The sequence below is a fragment of the Arvicanthis niloticus genome, chromosome 23 (assembly GCF_011762505.2).
Source record: "Arvicanthis niloticus isolate mArvNil1 chromosome 23, mArvNil1.pat.X, whole genome shotgun sequence".
Taxonomy (NCBI): Eukaryota; Metazoa; Chordata; class Mammalia; order Rodentia; family Muridae; genus Arvicanthis; species Arvicanthis niloticus.
The window spans coordinates 10,361,315-10,380,085 of NC_133430.1; the positions used below are offsets into that span (position 1 = coordinate 10,361,315).

The 18,771-nt window shown below is 44.5% G+C and overlaps 1 protein-coding gene across 3 annotated transcripts in view; it reads right to left on the reverse strand.

Moving 5' to 3' along the window:
- The window catches only part of LOC143436791 (ena/VASP-like protein), a 122,995-nt gene that overhangs the window by 62,008 nt on the left and 42,216 nt on the right, over positions 1-18,771 (reverse strand). The window contains exon 1 of one of the 3 annotated variants that reach the window (XM_076921208.1): positions 18,495-18,726. The exons of 1 other annotated variant lie outside the window; for it this stretch is intronic. In XM_076921208.1, coding sequence (XP_076777323.1) covers positions 18,495-18,517 — 23 coding nt within the window. In that variant the 5' untranslated portion in view covers positions 18,518-18,726. Of the gene's footprint in view, positions 1-18,494; positions 18,727-18,771 lie in introns of those variants that run through there. One more of the 3 variants, XM_076921205.1, reaches the window with a different exon arrangement.

Genomic DNA, 18,771 nt, shown 5'->3' on the forward strand with positions numbered 1-18,771 from the left:
GAGGAAGTCTTTTGCAAGGCTGATGTGTTTCTGCTTCTTACATCAGGGGAAGGGCTGCACCTTAGTGGATGAGGAAGAGCAGGGGAATGACAGCAAGCAGAATAGGGGCCTGTCCACTACAGCTCAGGTCAGAGAGGATGAGAGAAGAGTGGAAGAGAAGAGTCAAGGGAAGAGGCAGGCAGCTGCCAGTGCATTTCTGACTTAGATGAACACCTTTCATATTCTGCTGATGATTTACACTGAAGAGAGCTCACCTCACATGCTTTGTCTAATTCCATCACCAGCACATGAAAGCAAAGGCAGACAGGCAAAGATCAGTCTTCAGATTTTCTAAACCCTATCAGAGTGAAACGAGTTGGTCAAGGTCCTAGCCCTGTGCTAGGAGCAGGACTCTAGGATAAATTCCACAGTACACGGCCTCATATCAGCTCTAAGCAGGTCTGTTCTTTCAGTTCCCCTACTGCTCATGGAAGCAGGACTGCAGCCTCTCAGGAGGGGACTCAGGAGATACTGTAGAAACCAGGGTCAGGACGAAGCACTCAAAGCACCCATTAGCCAAGAAGTCTAAGGGGTTGAAGGCATGGGTTGAGAGTGGGGACTTGACACCTGTGTTTTTTACCAGCACTTGAATAACTTCAGGCCAGTTACCTGGCCTTGGGGTATTCCCAATGGATCAAGAGCTCCATTTTCTCTGTCACAAAGCTAGTCACAGAGATCCCATAACCTGCTCAGTGATTCTACAGAGAGGAACAGAACCACATTCCACAAGCCTCTAGCATCTTAGAAACATGCCGCCACCTGACAGTTATTTACCAGTTCAGAGGACTTCACTTCACTGAATTCTACTTCAGTGTGTAATTAGTATAGTTTAGCTAACAAGTAGCTACTATTCTATTGAGTTGTTTAAAAAGTGTTATTCCTATCATTCAGGTCTGGAACCCACAGTCTGTATACTTGTTCTTGACAGGTGCCAGTCGAATCTTTCTATACTAGTAGACATGTAAAGCCGCTGAGCCTTGCTCCATTGGATGGCACTCCTGTAAGACCTTCTCAGTGCCACTAGACTTGAGGTTGCCTTTAAACAGTGCCTAGACCAAGCTTCTCCATTTCCCAGGTCCTCAGTGTCTTCACAGTCTGGATTTTCACCTGGCTATTCACTCTCATTACTCAATCCCACTCCTCCTTTTTATTAACATTTTAAAGGTTATTTTATTGTGAATTATGTGTATGTGTGCGTCACCTGATGAGGATACTGAAAATGAACTCCAGTTCTCTGTAAGAACAGCAAGCATTCTTAACTGCTGACCCATATCCTCAGGTCCCCCCTTTTCAAAAAAGACTTAAAAACAAAGAATTTTAGACACATAGCAAAATGGAAAGGGAGGCAGAGATTTCCCATGTATTATTGACCCCACACCTATCCATTTTATAATGACAGACAAATCACTGTATCTTTGTCCAAATCCACAGACACTTGAGTACACAATATGAAGAGTAATGATGGAGGCAGGTGGGGAGAGAGGTGTTCACTGTGTGTTCACTGGTTATAACAACTGCATATTCTACTGGGGGCTGTTTATAATAAGTGAGGAGATACAAGTGTGTGTGGGTGAGGAGAAAAAGAAATATCCAACTACCTCTCAATGAACTTAAAAAAAAATTGTTTTAAAGACGGCATTCTGAGGATTTGTTCCTTCTACCCATTTTCTGACCCCCACTGACCTAGATCCTATAGTTCCCAGAAGGCTATACAGCTGCAATCACCATGTGACCATCTTCTTTCACTGAGTGCGTACCTCACGTTCTGTGCCCATTTGTCTTTCTTAACCTTTAACTGCCAGGAAACCTTGTCAACCATGATCCTGCCAGACGTACTCAGAAGAAACTTCTTTAAGAACCCTGCAAGGGGGAAGATACATAGTGAGCCCACACTGCCCCACAGCACTCAGGTCACTTGTGAAACTCTCCCTGCCATACCTAGGTGACTTCTTCCTTCCCTATTCTGGGTCCACAGCACCTGAGGAGAAGTCTCTATGGGGCACAGCCTGATGTGGTATACACAGTAGTCTACCAGCAAACTAAGCAAAGGCCATGAGGTGCTGGCAGAGAACACTGGAAGAAGCATGCTATGAAAAGCCCGGGTACTGAAAGCAGAGGACTCGGCTGCCTGTGGCCTGTCCCGTGCCCTGTGGACTCCTAGCAAGCCTCTGCACCTTGCTGCCCTGGGCTTGTTTCATCACCTGTCCTTATTCTTCTGTAGGACAGAGCCAGAAGGCAATGTTAGACCATAAAGCAGTGTAACTGGCAAGGGCTATTTAACTCATTTTATAGCTGTCACTCGGGATGGCGACTGCCAACTAAATATTTAAACATTTAAACAACTAAACATTTAAAGCTTGGTGCTCTCACTCTACAATCACTAATTAATATTTCCTATGAACACTTCAAACTTAAATACCTCGGGCATACACTCTACACACTGCTTTACACTGTTACTGAATAGGGAGGCATCACGGCCATACAATCCAGAATTAACCAATGTTGTAGCTTTCAGAGTGTGATTTTTTTTTCAGGGGATTCGGTTCATAACCACCATTAATTTTTCAAAGTAATTTCTGACCTCCTAAAGAAGTTCTTCTTAACAGAAGGAGCAATATTTTGAGTGTGTGCATGTGTGTGTAACAATAATAATAAAAAGAAGCCATGGATGTAGGGATGGGTGGGAGGAGTTGAAAGAATGAGCAAGCGAGCATGGAAACCTATGGAAACCTATGCTCGCAGCCCTGCTGCAGCCTTCTCCTCCAGGCCAGAGGAGGGAGCTCCTCAATGTTCCCTTCACTGCAGCACAGGCTGCAGCTGCCAGCAACTAGAGAATTTAACACAGAACAAGGTTTCCCACAATAACAGGCATGGTTTGCCCAGCTTTAAACACCTTTGTTGTGTGTAACAATGTACCAGGGAATCTGTCTTAGTTACTCTCCAGGTCTCAGCTTATCAGGGATCAGTCTCAAGCCACAGGGACTACTGAGCCCTTGAAATGTAACCCCTCTGAATTGAAAATTTACTGGTGTAAATAAATACCAAACTTGCACAAAAGTAATATAATGTAACCTAGCAATAATTTTCATACCGGCTACATGTTGAAATCATAATATTTTGGACACAACAGATTAAGCACACACTAATACAATTAACTTGCTATTTTAACTTTTGTTAATGATGCCACTAATTACTTCCATTCATACATGACTCCCATCCGTAGCTTGTGCGACACCAACCACCCACTAGACTTTTTTCCACCAGTGATTTGCTGGTGAATCCCCATCTTAGAAAATTTTTATTCTGTAAATCAAAGGCAAAACTTTCAAACAGGAGTTCTAAGTTTGGTGCATACATAAAACAGAGGGCCAAAAATACATGAGAAAATATGCTAACTTCACTTACAGATATTTGCCTTCACTGCAAAACCCATTTGGGACTACCCAGAACCTGAGCCTAATAGTGGCTATGCATGATAGAAGCCTGGTGAGACCCTCCTCTCAAGGCACCTACTGTGTGTCAGCATCTTCACATTTATTATCATTGCTTTATTTTCATTAGGGGAAAAGCTGAAGCTCAGAGTCGCTCCTGCCATTCATCTAGCAGAAGACATCAAATCACCGTTCATGTCATTGAAAACTGACGTGTCCCTCCAATCTCTGCCCTCTGTTATGTGCACACCACTCTCTGGTTTACAAAATTTCTCCAGACACATTATGCTATTCATTTTCCAAACTAGTGTGTGAGGTAGACGAGACCATTCAAACGACCTGTCTAAGGAAAGCAGCCGATCTGCATGGAAGCTGAGGGCCAGGCTGCTAAAGGGAAAGCTAGCTCTGGACCCAGGAGTTAGGAGGGAAGGAGAAGAATCCTCAATCTCCAAACAACTAAAGATAAATGTTTTAACATATTTTTATGGGAAGAGGGTTGGGCCACAAACACCACAGGGTACACAGTGCCATGGTACATGTGTACAGCAGTCTGAGGCTAACCTTTGGGAGTCATGTGACCTTTTCTCTGTCTGCCATGTGAGTTCCAGGGACCTAACTCAGGTTGTTAGGCTTGGTGGCAAATGACTTAATCTGGTAGGCCATCCCACTGGCTCCACAACTTTCTTCTTTTAATGCAGATTTCTCCTTAGGCATAGAGTACAAGAGAACAGAAGTGAGGCCTTTTTTGTTAACCACGGTCATATACGTCAAGTACAATATAAATGTTTCTACACATACATTGTGGCATACTGGATATGTTGCTAGCACAGCCCTGTGGATTTATGGGGCTGCACCTGATACATTGCTATGCCCATGATTCCATCTGCTCTTTCAGCCTACAGTATTATTTGCTGTCTATGGTCCAAACTGAACACAATGCAGTGAGGAAATGAAGTGCTGGACAAGAAGTGAAAGGACAAGGAGGCTGCAGAGACCTTCATTCTGCTGACTGGTGTTCCGAGGGGCACAAGAAACCTTTCTTGGTTCCAAATCTTAAGGAAAAACACAGAGAAACAATGACAAATAAGTCCAGCTCTAACTCAGCATGGTGGTGGCAACAGACCACTGGAGGCTGCTGTAAGCCCACAGGAAGAGGACTGGGTCAGAAGAGGAACCACATAGCAGATCTGAAGAGAAAAAAAGCTCAAAAGAGGAGGAGATAATGACTGGAGAGCATGACAGACAGAAGCAGAAGAGCCATTAAGAATTCACAGTCAGGCAGTAAAGCACTAGTAACACTGTGCACTGAGCTGCTTGCCAAGGTTATCCCAGGGCCAACATGCAAAGCAGAAAGGGACAGAAACCACCAAGACTAGCACGTCGAGGTCATGGTCACACAAGAAAACAGGCAGCAGAGCAGGAAGCTCTCTAGCTCCCATTGGTGAAGGGGCAGGGCCTCACTGGGCAGATTATTCTGCAGTTCTTTTCTTGTCTGTGGTTTACCCATCTTTTCAGTAAACCTAGATCTTTGATCCAGATTGTATATGTGAGACATTAATTTTATTTAAAGTTTTTAAGAAAATAATGAAACCTCTACCGTATCAGAAAAGCTGGAGAAACTGAAATTGAGGACTTAGTGTTATTCTGTTTTTAATATTTCGAGCACTTTATCATTGTGCAGTTAACAAACCCAGCTTAAGGGTGGTGAGATGGCTCCACAAACAGACACTTGCCGCTGAGCTTGATGATCCAAGTCTGATCTTTGGGAGCCACATGGTGGAGAGAACTGACTACCTACTCCATTGCCCTCTCACTTCTACATGTACCACAGCTTGCTCCCTCGCCAAATTAATTCATTAATTAATTAAACTAGTTAATTAAAAAGAAAATTGGTCAGACCTTGTCCTTGTGGTATTTAATATTATCAACTTGAAATAGAATCACCTCGAAGACAAGCCTCTGGCAAAGCCAGAGGAACTACTTTAATAGGGTTAATCAGGGTGGGAAGACATTCTGAACTCAGGCGGCACTCCCTGGCTGGGTTCTTAGCCTCTGAATAAAAAAGGAAAGCTAACTGAGCATCAGCATTCTCACTCTTGGCTTCCTGCTGCCAGGACTTCCTCTCTGGGATGGATTATATTCCTAGGTACTATAAACTCATATAAACCTTTCCTTCCTGGTGATACTTGCTATTCTGGCACTCCGGAGGCTGAGGCAGTGGATCTGGAGCTCTAGGGCAGCCTGGACTACACAATGAGATCCTGCCAGGATAGGTGTTGGGGAGAGATATTAAGGTAACCAAGGAGTAAGCACAGTAGAATAGAAACAGGGCCAGTCTTGCCCATCAGGCAAGTCCCCGTGTTGACTGGGACTAAGATCCCTGCCAGCTGGGACTCCATGGTACTAAAACTGAGAGGAGGTGAAGGCCCATCTCACCTGACAGCACAGGCCACGGCTTCTGCTCTTGGGCTGCAGGTCAGAGAACCCACAGCCCCACAGAACTGGGAGTTCTGCCTAGACGGGCAGGAAATCTGGTGGCCTCAAACATGGTGCACTTGCTGTCCGTGTTTAGTAATTATGGTAACTTCTTAAGATTTTAGGTGTTTCCTTTCCCTAGATCTACAGTGTCTGGTCAAGGTAGAGCTTTTGGTCTTGTTTTGTCTTAAATGGCAAAACTGGTTCCTGATGCTTCTTCCTGCTGCCATAGCAGCACCCACTCACCTGTTTATATTGCAGGTGCACCTGTGGCATCCCATCCAGGATGGAGACCAAAGGAAGAACCTATCACCACAGCAGAACCAGAAAAAGGTTCTAGTCCTGTTCTGTGACTAGCCTGCTGACCATGGCCAGGTTCTGGCCCATCATAGATTTGTCTTCTCACCTGCCATCAATTTCTAGCTTACCGAACATGGCATTAATTAGTGTTTTAAAATACAGATCTAGGCTGAGTCAACAGAAGGTACACTCTTCTGTATCATTAACGTCCAACTTTGAATGAAAAAGAAATGCACTCATGTAACCACACAGTGAGCCTGGGAAAGTGCACGGAGTACTTCCTCCACCCTGGGGGAAGTCCCTCAGGATACCCTGACAGTTCTACTTCAAGGAAGTGAAAAGTCGATGCTGTTCTCCATTCAGAATCTGCAGAGCACTGCTCTTGCTGTTCTGAGGCCCTTCACTTTCCCAGTGCTTTCTGGGAAAATACCTCTGGGGGCTGATATACTTGCTGCAGGTCATCCTGCACAGGCTTCACAAAGACATGCTCCTAGCGGCAGCTCAGCATGACAAGTGGGGCGCCACAGGCTGTGGTAAGCACAGAAGCAGGTCGGGCAGAGTAGTCCTAGAGTGGCAGAAAGAAGGTGACTTATCTCAAGCAGAGTGCGGGTTTCTGCTAGAAAGGTCTTTCCTGGCCTGGGTGATAGTCCCTGTCCTATAGCTGTTTATATTGCAGCTGCACCTCAAAGCCTTGGTTTGGGGACAGTCTCACATCACCACAAGGCAACTTTCTCTGAACACCAGTGTCCCTGGCAGGCGGGCAGCCACCTTCCCTGGATTGTCACACGCCTCTTCTCTGTCCTCTTCACACCCAGTCATGGTAGACTCGGGCTCCATCCACACAGCAAGACCCTTACTTTCTTAAAGCCAAAGACAGTCAGTCCAGCTGATCAGGGCGCCAACGTGTGAATTCAAGGAAACACAATTCTGTCCATACTAATGCCGCACAGTGCCCACCTAAGTCAGAATGACAACTTTGAAGGTGACTGTTATGATGACCTCCTCTAGAGGTCAGAATACTGTAACTCCTACTCTATTTTTCATTTCTTTCCCAGTTTCCAACTACTCCAGAGTCTCTACATTTAAGTGACAACATTTAACAAAAAAAAACAAAAAACAAAACCAGGAAATTCATATAATGCCATAAGGAAAAAAATTCGTGGTTAAGTCTAGCTTAAGTTAAGGTGGCTTAAGGGGTAGCCACCTAGGAAAACGGCACAGTCAAAGCTCTGACAAGCTCTTTCCCTCACTGAATCTCTATCACTGAATCCCTCCCTCTTCCCTCTCTGTGGGCTTCCTGGGCAGGAGGAAGCAAGGCTCCTGAACTTGCCCTCTTCCTTGAATGGGTCTGAGGCCATTTCTAATGCAAGTTTGAGTCCCACAGGCAATAGTACATGACAGACTGTCTTTAAACTAGTTACCACAAATCAAGGAATACCTGTAGGCCTGGCCAGGTCTGAGTTGAGAATCATACCTAAAGTAGGGTTGAAGCTTAGGTTCCAGGAGTCAGAGGATGAGGCTGGACCACTAAGGACAAAGGATTAGAGGTTCTTACCATCCAATTCCTCCTCTCTAAACACAGCAGCTGTATAGAAACAATACTGTACTAACAGACAGACGGATGAGTCAAAACCTGCTTCAGTACTGTTTTACAGTGTTGTCTGTGCAATACTTTATCTGTTGGAATGACCTTAAACTCACATCACTGTCCATGTGCAGAAGGAACTCACAAAGGGCTTAATGACCAAGAGCAAAAACACTTGCACATCTCTCCCTTTCAGTAGAATCTATTCTAGTGTGCAAAGGGACAGCAGGGTTTTCCTTCTGGGTAGTCCTTCACATGAGCCAGATTTTATCATGGAAACATTTAGAGTGATTACATCAACACTTCAGAAATTCCTTAAAAAATAGCAAAAAACCCCAAAAACCAAATCAAATCAAACAAAAAACAGATGGCCACATCCTAGCATAATTTTAAAAAAATGAAGATGGGGAGGGAAGGAAGAAGGAAAGAAAGAAAAAGAAAGAAAGAAAAAGAAAAAAGAAAGAGAGAGAAAGGAAAAGAGAGAAAGAATAAAGAAAGAAAGAAAGAAAGAAAGAAAGAAAGAAAGAAAGAAAGAAAGAAAACACCCCCAAACACTACTGAATGAAATTTAACGTTTTGGAATTATGCAAAAAACCACTTAATCCAGAGGTGTGTCAGAAAAATAGTGAACTCACTCAGAGATTAATCCAAAGGGGCATGCAATAAGGGAAAGCAGAAAACATGCTCTCTGACTGAACTCCATTAATACTACCCCCCCAAACCAAGCAGAACAAAATTTACAATGAAAGTCAAGCTGGGAGTGCTGGCACACACCTTTAGTTCCAGCACTTGGGAGGCAGAGGCAGGTGCGTTTCTGTGAGTTCGAGCCCAGCCTGGTCTACATACCCAGCAGTTCTACAATAGCCACATCCAGAACTACTCAATAGAGAGACACTGTCTTAAAAAACAAACAAACAAACAAGGAAGGAAGGAAGGATGGAGGGAGGGAGAGACAGAGGGATGGAAGAAAAAAGAAAAGAAAGCCAGTCAAACAACAAAGCCATATTTAAACTTCCAGCTCTAACATGCCAGTTGGAGGACCAAGAGAGCTAGGAAGCAGAATGCACTATCTTGCTGGGCAGTAACCCAGTGAGAGTCTGAGATGTAATTTAGACTCTCTGAATTCTAGGTACCTGGGAGATAAAATGGTCACACTGGAGCCAACACTGGAACCTCTCTCAGATGGAAGACACACCTGTCCTGTGTTCTTCTGACTGAGTGTAGAAGGATGAAGAACTGTGTTTAAATACACTAGTACTTTCAGCTGAGAATGGTGTGCACACTTCTAACCCCAGCACTCAGGAGTAAAGGCAGGAGGATCAGGATTTCAAGGTTAGACTTGGGTACATAGTGAGTTCAAGTCTGGGCTACTTAGGACGCTGTCTCAAAAAGCCAAAATAAACGAATAGACTTTTAAAGGCCACATGAATTTGTACGCTCATTTTGTTGATTCCTGAACCTTTGAAAACCTATTACCACACGCTTCCAGTACTCACTACCTGGATTAATTCTGCTTAACTTAGTAAATTCAGCAGCTTTATCAAACTCCTGAAAGGCTTTCACGTTTGAAACTGAGACCTCCAGATGGCAGCACATGCTCCCTTCCCTTTCTCTTTTCATTCTGCTCTGTAACAGTGACTGGCACGAGGCAGGACGTTAGAGCAGACCAGACTAGAACACCGCTAGCACTGAGAAGCCAAGCCTGCCTAGCTCTGCTCAAGGGGCTGGGATGCAGGCACACTAAGTGTTGTCCCTGTCATCTCCTGCCTAGTGAAAAGTTAAATAGTAGGTTACAGGTTAGAATCCTTAAGGGTTGTATGGGAATTCAGAAGAAAAGAGAAACATACAGGGCCACAGAGGTTGGAAAAGGAGCTGAGGAAGACTGCATACACAGGTCCAGGCCCAGGCTTTAGAGGACGTCAAAAAAAAAAAAAAAAAAAAAAAAAAAAAAAAAAAAAAAAAAAAAAAAAAAACACCACCACCACCAACAACAACAACAAAAAACCCACGGGTTTAGACAGGGAGCCAGGAAGATGCATAGACCCACGCCTGAAGCAGGTCTTCTACCCTCCCCCCCCCCCCCCCGCCAGTCTCTAAGGTGGTCCTGCCTGTGTAGCCCAGAAGGCGAGGCCGGCCTCAAGCGGGTTATCCTGCCTCAGCCTCCCTAGTGCCAGTGCTCCAAGTACACACCATCAAGCCTGCTGTTCAGGTAGATTTTTGGAGCACAGAAGCTAAACTTCTGGTAGTTCAGCTTCAGGAAGAAGGGCAGAAAGACCACCAAGGACTTTATGTGCAGCAAACGAGAAGCTATACCAGAAATGAACAGAGTTCTGAACTTTTGTCCCAAAGCAGCAGGACCTGTTTAGCTCATTTTTGCTGTCTTTAAAGGAAGCTGCCTTTAACTTTTCAGCCACGAGCAAACGTGAGCTGACCCACACATTGTTCACACTAGGAATCTTATCAAGGGGGAACAAATGTAAAGGTGTAGACTTACCTCATGGCTTGGGGACTGCTCTGAGGTGTATTTGTGTGCAAATGTGTCCTCTCTTCAGGAAAGGGAATTCTACTACATACAGTGCTGCTCTGTTTGTGAGATGGAATATTACTAAGCATCAATTGTTGGCCCAGAACTTGCTGCAGACCAAGTTGGCCTCAAACCTGCAGCAATCCTCCTGAGTCTCAGGGGTTTGAGTGGCCTGTGTTGAGATTACAATAGTCCCCACTCACACCACCCCAATTGAGAACCTGTACAAGGATTCTCAAGTTAAAGTCACTCTTTAAAGTTCTTCTGTAGCTCCTGTTAAGAGAAGACCCACAATCCTATCAAAGCAATAACAATGCACGTTGTTTGAATTGTTCTCATCACAGAAATCTCACTTTCATTAACTCTCCCTTCAATGGAACAGACTGCCCACATCACTTGTCTGGTACAGTCGTAACAGGTCAATGGACATTGTTTATTATCAAGCTCTGGAGATAATGAGAGATGATACAGGCTCAGAGAAGGATGACACTTGGTGTTGGTCTTTGGCCCTATTACCTTAACCAGAAAATCCTACAGTTCATTTGTCAACAGTAATGGACTTATTTAACCTCAGACTTGGGAGTCTACTTGCCAAGCAAAGCAAAGACCCCAGCTCTCAGCTGATCAGTCACACTGTGTTTGTTTCACTTACTCATAAACACTGCATTTGTAAACAGGATCATCTTCCAGGGACTAGTTTTTAGCATTCTAAATCTCAACTCTTAGTGGATGAGATCAGATCAGAAGTGCTGTCAATACAATATGTTGCCCCTTTCCCTCTCTCCAGTAAATGTTAAACCCAAGGCAAGGGTCTGAGGAAAAGCCCTGCTTCTTTCAGTAAATGATGACTTATTAATGAATTGAGTAGCTTCTAGATTCCAGACACCTTGGTAGATGCTTCCTGTGAGAAGTCTCATTTAAGCACATTAACTCTTGAAGTAAGTAACAGCTCCATTTAAAGTCAGGGAAATTAAAGCACACTGAACTTACATTCCTTGGGGGTAAAGAGTGCCCTCTGCAGGGCACAGAGAAGTCACCAATGCCTGGGGGAGAGCCAGCTGCACCCAGCTCATTTTTCTGCTCCCCACAGTCAGCTCCTATACTCTACCAACCATCATTCTCAGAATTGCCATCCATCAACCCCACAAGTCATGCTTCTGGTCCAGGGGTTCACTCCAGGAGATACCTGGAGGGCTGCCACTCTCCTCCAGCCCTGATTTCCAAGGTAGTATTCTCATCCTTGGCTGCTTCAATCCAAGCTTTGTATGTATGTGTTCAGCAGCTCCCGAGGACAGTAAGTTCTGAAAGACATGTTCATTTGCCATTTTCAACTATGTTGTCTACTTAGTAGCTTTACAGGAAATGGCAGGTGAATGGTCACTCTAAGAGCAGAAAGGACCCCCACCCCCATCTTCCTACTTCTAAAAAGGCTCCTCCCAGAGTTTGTAGAGTTTGCACAAAGGGAGCAACTTCTAAACTCTCCTAAGTCACTGCCGAGGGCTATATGACTCCAAGGTAGTATTCTAGAATATGCTGGGACTCATGCCACACTATTTCATTCCTTCAGGTAATGGGTTTTGTTCTGCCACCTCAGTTTTGTTTTTAACATAGACTATTAGAGTGGGCCAGTACTGTGGTTGTTTTAAGAAGCACCAAGGGCTGGAGAGATGGCTCAGTGGTTAAGAACACTGACTTCTTCTAGAGGTCTTAAGTTCAAATTCCAGCAACCACATGGTGGCTCATAGCCATCTGTAATAGAATCCAATGCCCTCTTCTGGCATGTCTGAAGATGGCTACAGTGTACCCATATAAATAAAATAAATAAATCTTTAAAAAAAAAAAAAACCAAAACAACAACAAAAAAGAAGTAGCATCGAGCCAGCTACGCACTAATGAATTCAGTCCTCACTGATTCCCAAACACAGAATATAAGCAGAGCAACGCTTCATCACCCATGAGTCCTCCTATACAGACCCCCAGTCTACTTCAATAAGACAGGTAGCCAGGTGAGATGACTTCTTGGGGTCGCGGCATCTGTTTCTCCTGTAAGCACTGACATCAGTCTCTGGGCTGCAGCCCCACAGCCCTGCATCTAGTCGAGTAAGTGCACCATTAACTGTTAACGTGGAGGCAGACTGGAGCATTCTGCTTTGCCATCCTGGCAACTACCTTGTTTGTTTTGCTGTGAACATCCTGGCATTTGTGAAGATCACCTGTGTCTCTGTTCCTAGCCCGCACTCATTCTTAACTCTCTACTCTGTGCCAACTTCCTCAAACCAGGTGCTCCAACTGTCATCTCTAAAGACCCACATGGTAGGAGTGTGCCTCACAGTTCAGGACTGTGGATTGATTCAAATCTGTCAACAGGTATCTAACACCTCCTAGATGAATGGTGGTGAAAGGTGTTAAGATAACCTCCTGACTTGAAGAACTCATGTTTCTATATGCCCAAGTCTACAAATACTAAGTAGGGCATGCTCGTTTTGGCCCAGTCACTGTGCAGAGATGGGGCATGGAGCTGTGGGAAGTAGGAATAGTCAGTCAGTCCACCCAAGAGGATCCTCTGTTCTTCCTCTGTCCTGTCTTTCTACAACTGTGGTTATGTGACAGGTACTATGATAGGTCCTGGGATCCCAAAACAGTCTCTGAAAGGTTGTACTGACTGCTAAGACCTAGGCCAATTTACAAAATGTTACTGCAGACATACAAACATGAAACTGACCAGACCTCACTCTAGCTGCTGGGCTGACTTTATGCAAATTACCTAACCTCTCAAATTCTACTCTCATTTCTTTCATTCATTTAACACATTCAATAGAGCCTATTATATCATACATACATGCATACATGCATACATACATACATACATAGCACTAGGGAGACAGCAGTGCACAAATGGCTGATATAAAATCAACATGTAGAATATGTAGATGGTGTTACATGATAATAAAGCAAAGGAGAAAGAAGGGGAGCCCACAGTGGAGGCATGTAAAAGAGATGCCGAGCAACACTTGAGTGAAGGCCTAGAGAGATGATGAACAGGCAGCATCCTCAGGGAGATGAGGGCTGATGTAAACACCACATGGCGGCTGTGGCTGGAGTGGCAAAGGTCAGGAGTGCCGCTGGAGGTGACATCTGGGCACTGCCAAGCTCAGTAGGCTGAGATGTGCCAGGCATCGTGAGAGTCAGGGAAGACATGGCAGTTTAGCCCAGCAATGGGAGTGGCTGGGTATACTCTGAGGGAGAGTTGACAGAATGAGATGCAAGAGTAAGGGAGAGGAGTGGGCACTGGCTGGACTGTGGATGACTCTATAAAGAACAGGTCTGAGCAAGAGTGAAAGAGTTGTAAGCAGTGCTGAGTGTGAAGTACTTATCAGACTTCCTGCACTGATGTCAAGCAAGGAGCTAGAATGATGAATCCAAACTCGGCAGGCAAAGTCTAGATCATGCTCTTGTATTCAATGATAAGATCCTATGTGGATTGAAGTTACCATGGAAGAGGTGACTGGCAGCACCTGTTAAACGTCTTTTCCCTCTGTTTCCTGCCCAGCCCGTTTCTGCTTTAACCTCGCCTCAGATAGAATTCCTCAGCACTTCACAGCCAACCACTGAAGTACTTGTCCACTTACCATGAGACAACACTCCTGACAGTGGGAGGGGCCCGCACTGCCTCCTGACATTTGCATGGGTGCTTCGGGCTTGCAGACTGCATATCTTCTCTTATACTACTCATTCTAACGCATGCCAACACTCCAGTAAGTGGGTAGGGAAAGAATGATATCATTCTCTAAGACCAGATATCAACTAGAATTAACAAACAAAAATTGACAGTTGGAATTTGACCCTCAACCTTTCTATGATAACAGTTTTGTTTTAAAATAAAACAAAGTAAACTCAAAATGTAGCTTCCCATGTGGCTAATATATTCAAACAGGAAGGATTGTAGATCTTGGAATCCGTGTACAGGACTTCTTTTGGAAATAAATAAGAATTGTAAATCAGAATTATCAACTACTAGGGATTCTGAGAAGTAGAGGTCTGTGAAGCTTGTGGAAATTCTCCTGTATCCATGTCCCACTGTCTGGAGGAACACTAGGATTACAAAGTATGTGCTACCACACCTGTGTTTCTGTGGGTTACGGGGGTTCAAACACAGGCCCTTACATGTGGTAAGCAAGCACTTTACTTGTTAAGCTACCTCCTTAGGTGTCTAATATTTTTTTTTAAAGGGAAAAACATTCCAGTATCAGAGAAAAGCAAAAATAAAACGGCCAGACACAAATGTCCCGTGTTTCCCACATCATGAAACTACAGCAGTTTGCCTGGTGTTGTCTTTCAATGGTGGGCACAATTCTATAACCCCTGGGAGACACTTGCCCACCTTTCTGGCTCTTAGGATCTTGTAGCTCTGGGTGTAGGGTGCAGGCCACAGTAAATTCCCTCTATGCTCCTGCACATAAGGTGCTGTGCTGAGATACGCCATGGCTTTGTCAGGCCAGCACTCAGCTGCTCTGCATGTTCTTGAGGTCTAGCACACAGCACAACACAGATCTCAGGGGGAGCACCAGGTTAACCATGTGGCTGGCTTGCTCTTTATTTGTCTCAGAATCCTGCTTAAATAAATGGTGCCAACTGCTCAGGATAGCCCTACTCTATGTTAAGCAATGTTAAGCACCAAAGAAAGGAAGTTTCAGACAGATAGGATTCACCAAAGCTCTCAAGGTCTCACAGTCCAATAAGGAGTGATGGTATGCAAACGTTTTGTATCATAATTAGATTCCTTTTTTTGGGGGGGAGGGTAAATGTAGCTCTTGTACCAACAGTGCTAGGGTGTATGGGAGAAATGTATGCACACATGCACACACAAGGCCTAAAAGCACATGTAGACACTCTGGTGAAGCTGCCCAATGGTCCTCCTTTCCCTCTATCTGCATGTAGAAAGGACTGATCTGATTTGTAGTTTATATTATCCCATCACATACTGACAACAGTAGAGATTTTCTTGGCAAGAGTGGCCATCCCCATTTTCCAGCTGAGGGAATTGACACTAAGGAAGATCTAGATACTTGCTAGGCCCACAGAGGTAATACACAGCAGCAGCAGGATTATCAACCCCTGTCCATCAGGACCTCTACAGAGGGAGGCTGTGTCAAACTGACCTGGCCATGGTTAACCTCACAGCACAACACTGCTTATCTACCTGCTTGTATTCACTGGTTATGAGGGCAACAAACTCACATTAAAGATATGGGAAGCTGGCGTAGTGGCGCCAGTCTATAATCCAAGACTTGAGAGATGGGAGCAGGAACATCAGAGTTCAAGGTCATCTTGGCTACATGGCAAGTTTGAGGCCAAACCTTGGCTCAACATGAGACCCTGCCTCAAAAATAAACAGAGAGGGGGGAGGACATGGCAGAGTCTGCATCTGTAGAGAGCAGGTACAGGTTGGTTTCTTTGGACAGTATATTCTAGCAACTACGTATACAGCATTTACATGTAGTTGGCACCATAAGTAACCTAGAGGTGGTTTGTAGCATTCAGGGAGATGTTCGTATGTGACATGCACACACTTCTCTATCACATAGTGTCCTTAGGGAAGTTCTGGAATCATCAACCTGTAGATGCCAAGCGAGGGGTGAACTTGAACTGCCTAGCAGTTCCTGATGTATTTTATGCTGATTCCCCATCCCTGCCTCTGCCTTGAATTTCTCATCTCTGTGACAGTCAAATCTATCTGCTTTTCCTAACTCAATAGGTCTAAATGTCTGACCCCTCAACCTGTAGTACCAAAATGACTTGAAAACTCATTAGAAACATTGATTCAAGTTCTATAAGAATTTTTTTTTATTTAAAATGCCAAAGAATTACCAATAAGCTTTCTGGGATTCTAAAAATCTTGAGACCACCTTAAACTGAACTAAACCACTACACTCTTCTACAGTCCCTGAAAATGCCATGCCACCATCTCCTAGTCACAGGTACACAGGCTCTTGGACTGAAGAATGTCACCATCTAACACTGTGAAGCCATATCCTGAAGGAGGGAAGATCACACTCCTAACCAGTCTACTTTTGGTAATGCCATCTCCATTTTCTCAGTTAACTTAACTCCCTCCCACCAGGTTTGTTCTTGGCTTTGAGGTCAGAGTCTATCACAGTGAGCACAGGTTTGTTGCTCTATAGCCTTCCTTCTTAATCACAAATCCTAATGAGACTCTAAGTTCTGCTCAAAGACACATGGAAGGCTGACTTTATCCAGAGAAAATGCTAACAGCAAAATCTGAGCTTTACAAAGTACAATTGTCTTAGTGATTTTCCATTGCTGTGATAAGACACTATAACCAAGGCAGTTAAAGAAGAAAGAGTTTATTGGGGGTGGGGGTGGGGTTACAGTTTCAGAGGGTAAGTCCATGACCACCATGATAGGAAGAATGGCAGCAGACAGACATGGCTGGAGCAGGAACTGAGAGCTGGAGACACAAGCTAAAAGAATGGTGTGGGCTTTTGAAACCTCAAAGCCTACTCCTAGAGGCACACCTCTTCCAATAAAGCCACACCTCCTAATCTTTCCCAAACACTCAAATATAAGAGCCTGTCCGGATCAACCTCCTTCAAGTCATCACAACGGTGTTCTATAATTTATAGAACTTCCATGACTCTTAATTATTGTATTTATTTGTGTGTGTGTGTGCGCGCATCTGTGTAGAGGTCAGAGCCCAACTTGTAGGAGTCAGTTCTCTCCTTCCAGCATGTGGGTGCCAGTGTTCAAACTCAGGTTCTCAGTCTTAGATGCAAGTACCTTTACACATGGACTCAGCTTACTGGATCAGAACTTAAATGACTCTTACAAGACATGCAAGGCTAATCTAGACTCCAATACTAGAACACAGGGTTCCTGAGTCGCAAGTGCATCTACTACATCACACCAGACACTAAATAGTTAGTTCTCTAATGGAGCTATTCTAAAGTCCTGAATGTGGTCACCCTGCAAGGGCACAGGCCTCACGTCATCGGGGCATGTTACCACATGAAAAGGCTTTCCTTTTTGCAAGTCCACTCCATTCAGAATAATGCAGACACATGCTCTGAAACAAAGGAAAACTTCCTGAACCCACAGCATCAAGTTTAGAGCAAAGGGTGGAGACAGTCTTTGAAGCTTACTTTTCTATGTGGAAATCTAATGATCTTCCATCTACTGGCTGGCCCTTCTCTTACAGGATCAATGTCTATTGCAGTAACATTTAGAAGGAACCAAAAAACCGCCTGTCAAGGTAAAGCTGAGGTCCGGTACAATCACTCTGTCAATCAACATGGTATTTATACCCAGTTCTAAGACACATGGAAATTCCACTGGAAAAAGGAGGAGCTGTCAGAGGCTACACACACACACACACACACACACACACACACACGAACGAACGATTGTCCACAGAAATGGGCACAGGATGATCTGACGGCCCTCCACTCTGCCTCCTTTATTCTCATTTCCTAGAAACTATCTCTGTTGGCACATCCCTTCCCACCATCAGACTCGGATGCTTCCCCGGGAAGCGATGGGGGAGCAGAAGGAAGAAGTCACAAAGGATCTAATCTGAAACACTAATGATGACAACAGCGGAAGAGCCCCAGAAAGAAGCACCCTGCTAACAAACGTTGTCAAGGCACATCCCAGAAAGCAGCCTAGCCGTGGCTTTAATAACAGAAAACCAGAGCCAAATCCAATCCAGCCATGCAGATCCATTTGCAGAATTTTTCACTCTCTCTGCTACAGTCCCCTTTTTTTGTAAAGCAGCACTAGACTGCATGAGTTTGACAAAGGAAGAAAACAAAAGATAGCAAAAGACTCATTCTGGAGACACAGTTGCTGTTCTGTATTCATAACTCTACACCAGCAAAAGCAGCTAACAGAATGCAGGAGGTGGGGTCCTCTACAAATCTGCACAAGATCAAATCAATTATCCATGCTGCACCTCCATGCAGCAAACATATTTGACCCTCACCACCTCGATAAACCCTACCAAATGCAGACAAGAACCCCTTTTTGTGTGTAGAGCCAGCCAGAGCCTAAGCAGTCATTACACAGCAAAAACCTATCGAGAACAAAAACCCAGCATCAGACTGAGAGAAAACCCAGAACATACCTGAATTCTTCAAATGCGAACATGACCTAGTCAGAGGCAATTTCTTTGGATTGTATGGCAGCCTTTTTGGTACCGAGGACAACCATTTAGTCAGTCAGATGGTGCAAAGTGCAGAAAAAAAGAGGTGAGGTTTCCACACCCCCAATATTCTGAAGTAAAAGGCTCTCTGCAGACAGGGGCCCTGCAGCCTCCAGCTCCGCCAGCTGCTGACAAGCGGCAGCTAACAGGGGAGGCAGCAAGAAAACCATGTGATCATTCCAGCAAGCCTGATTAATGC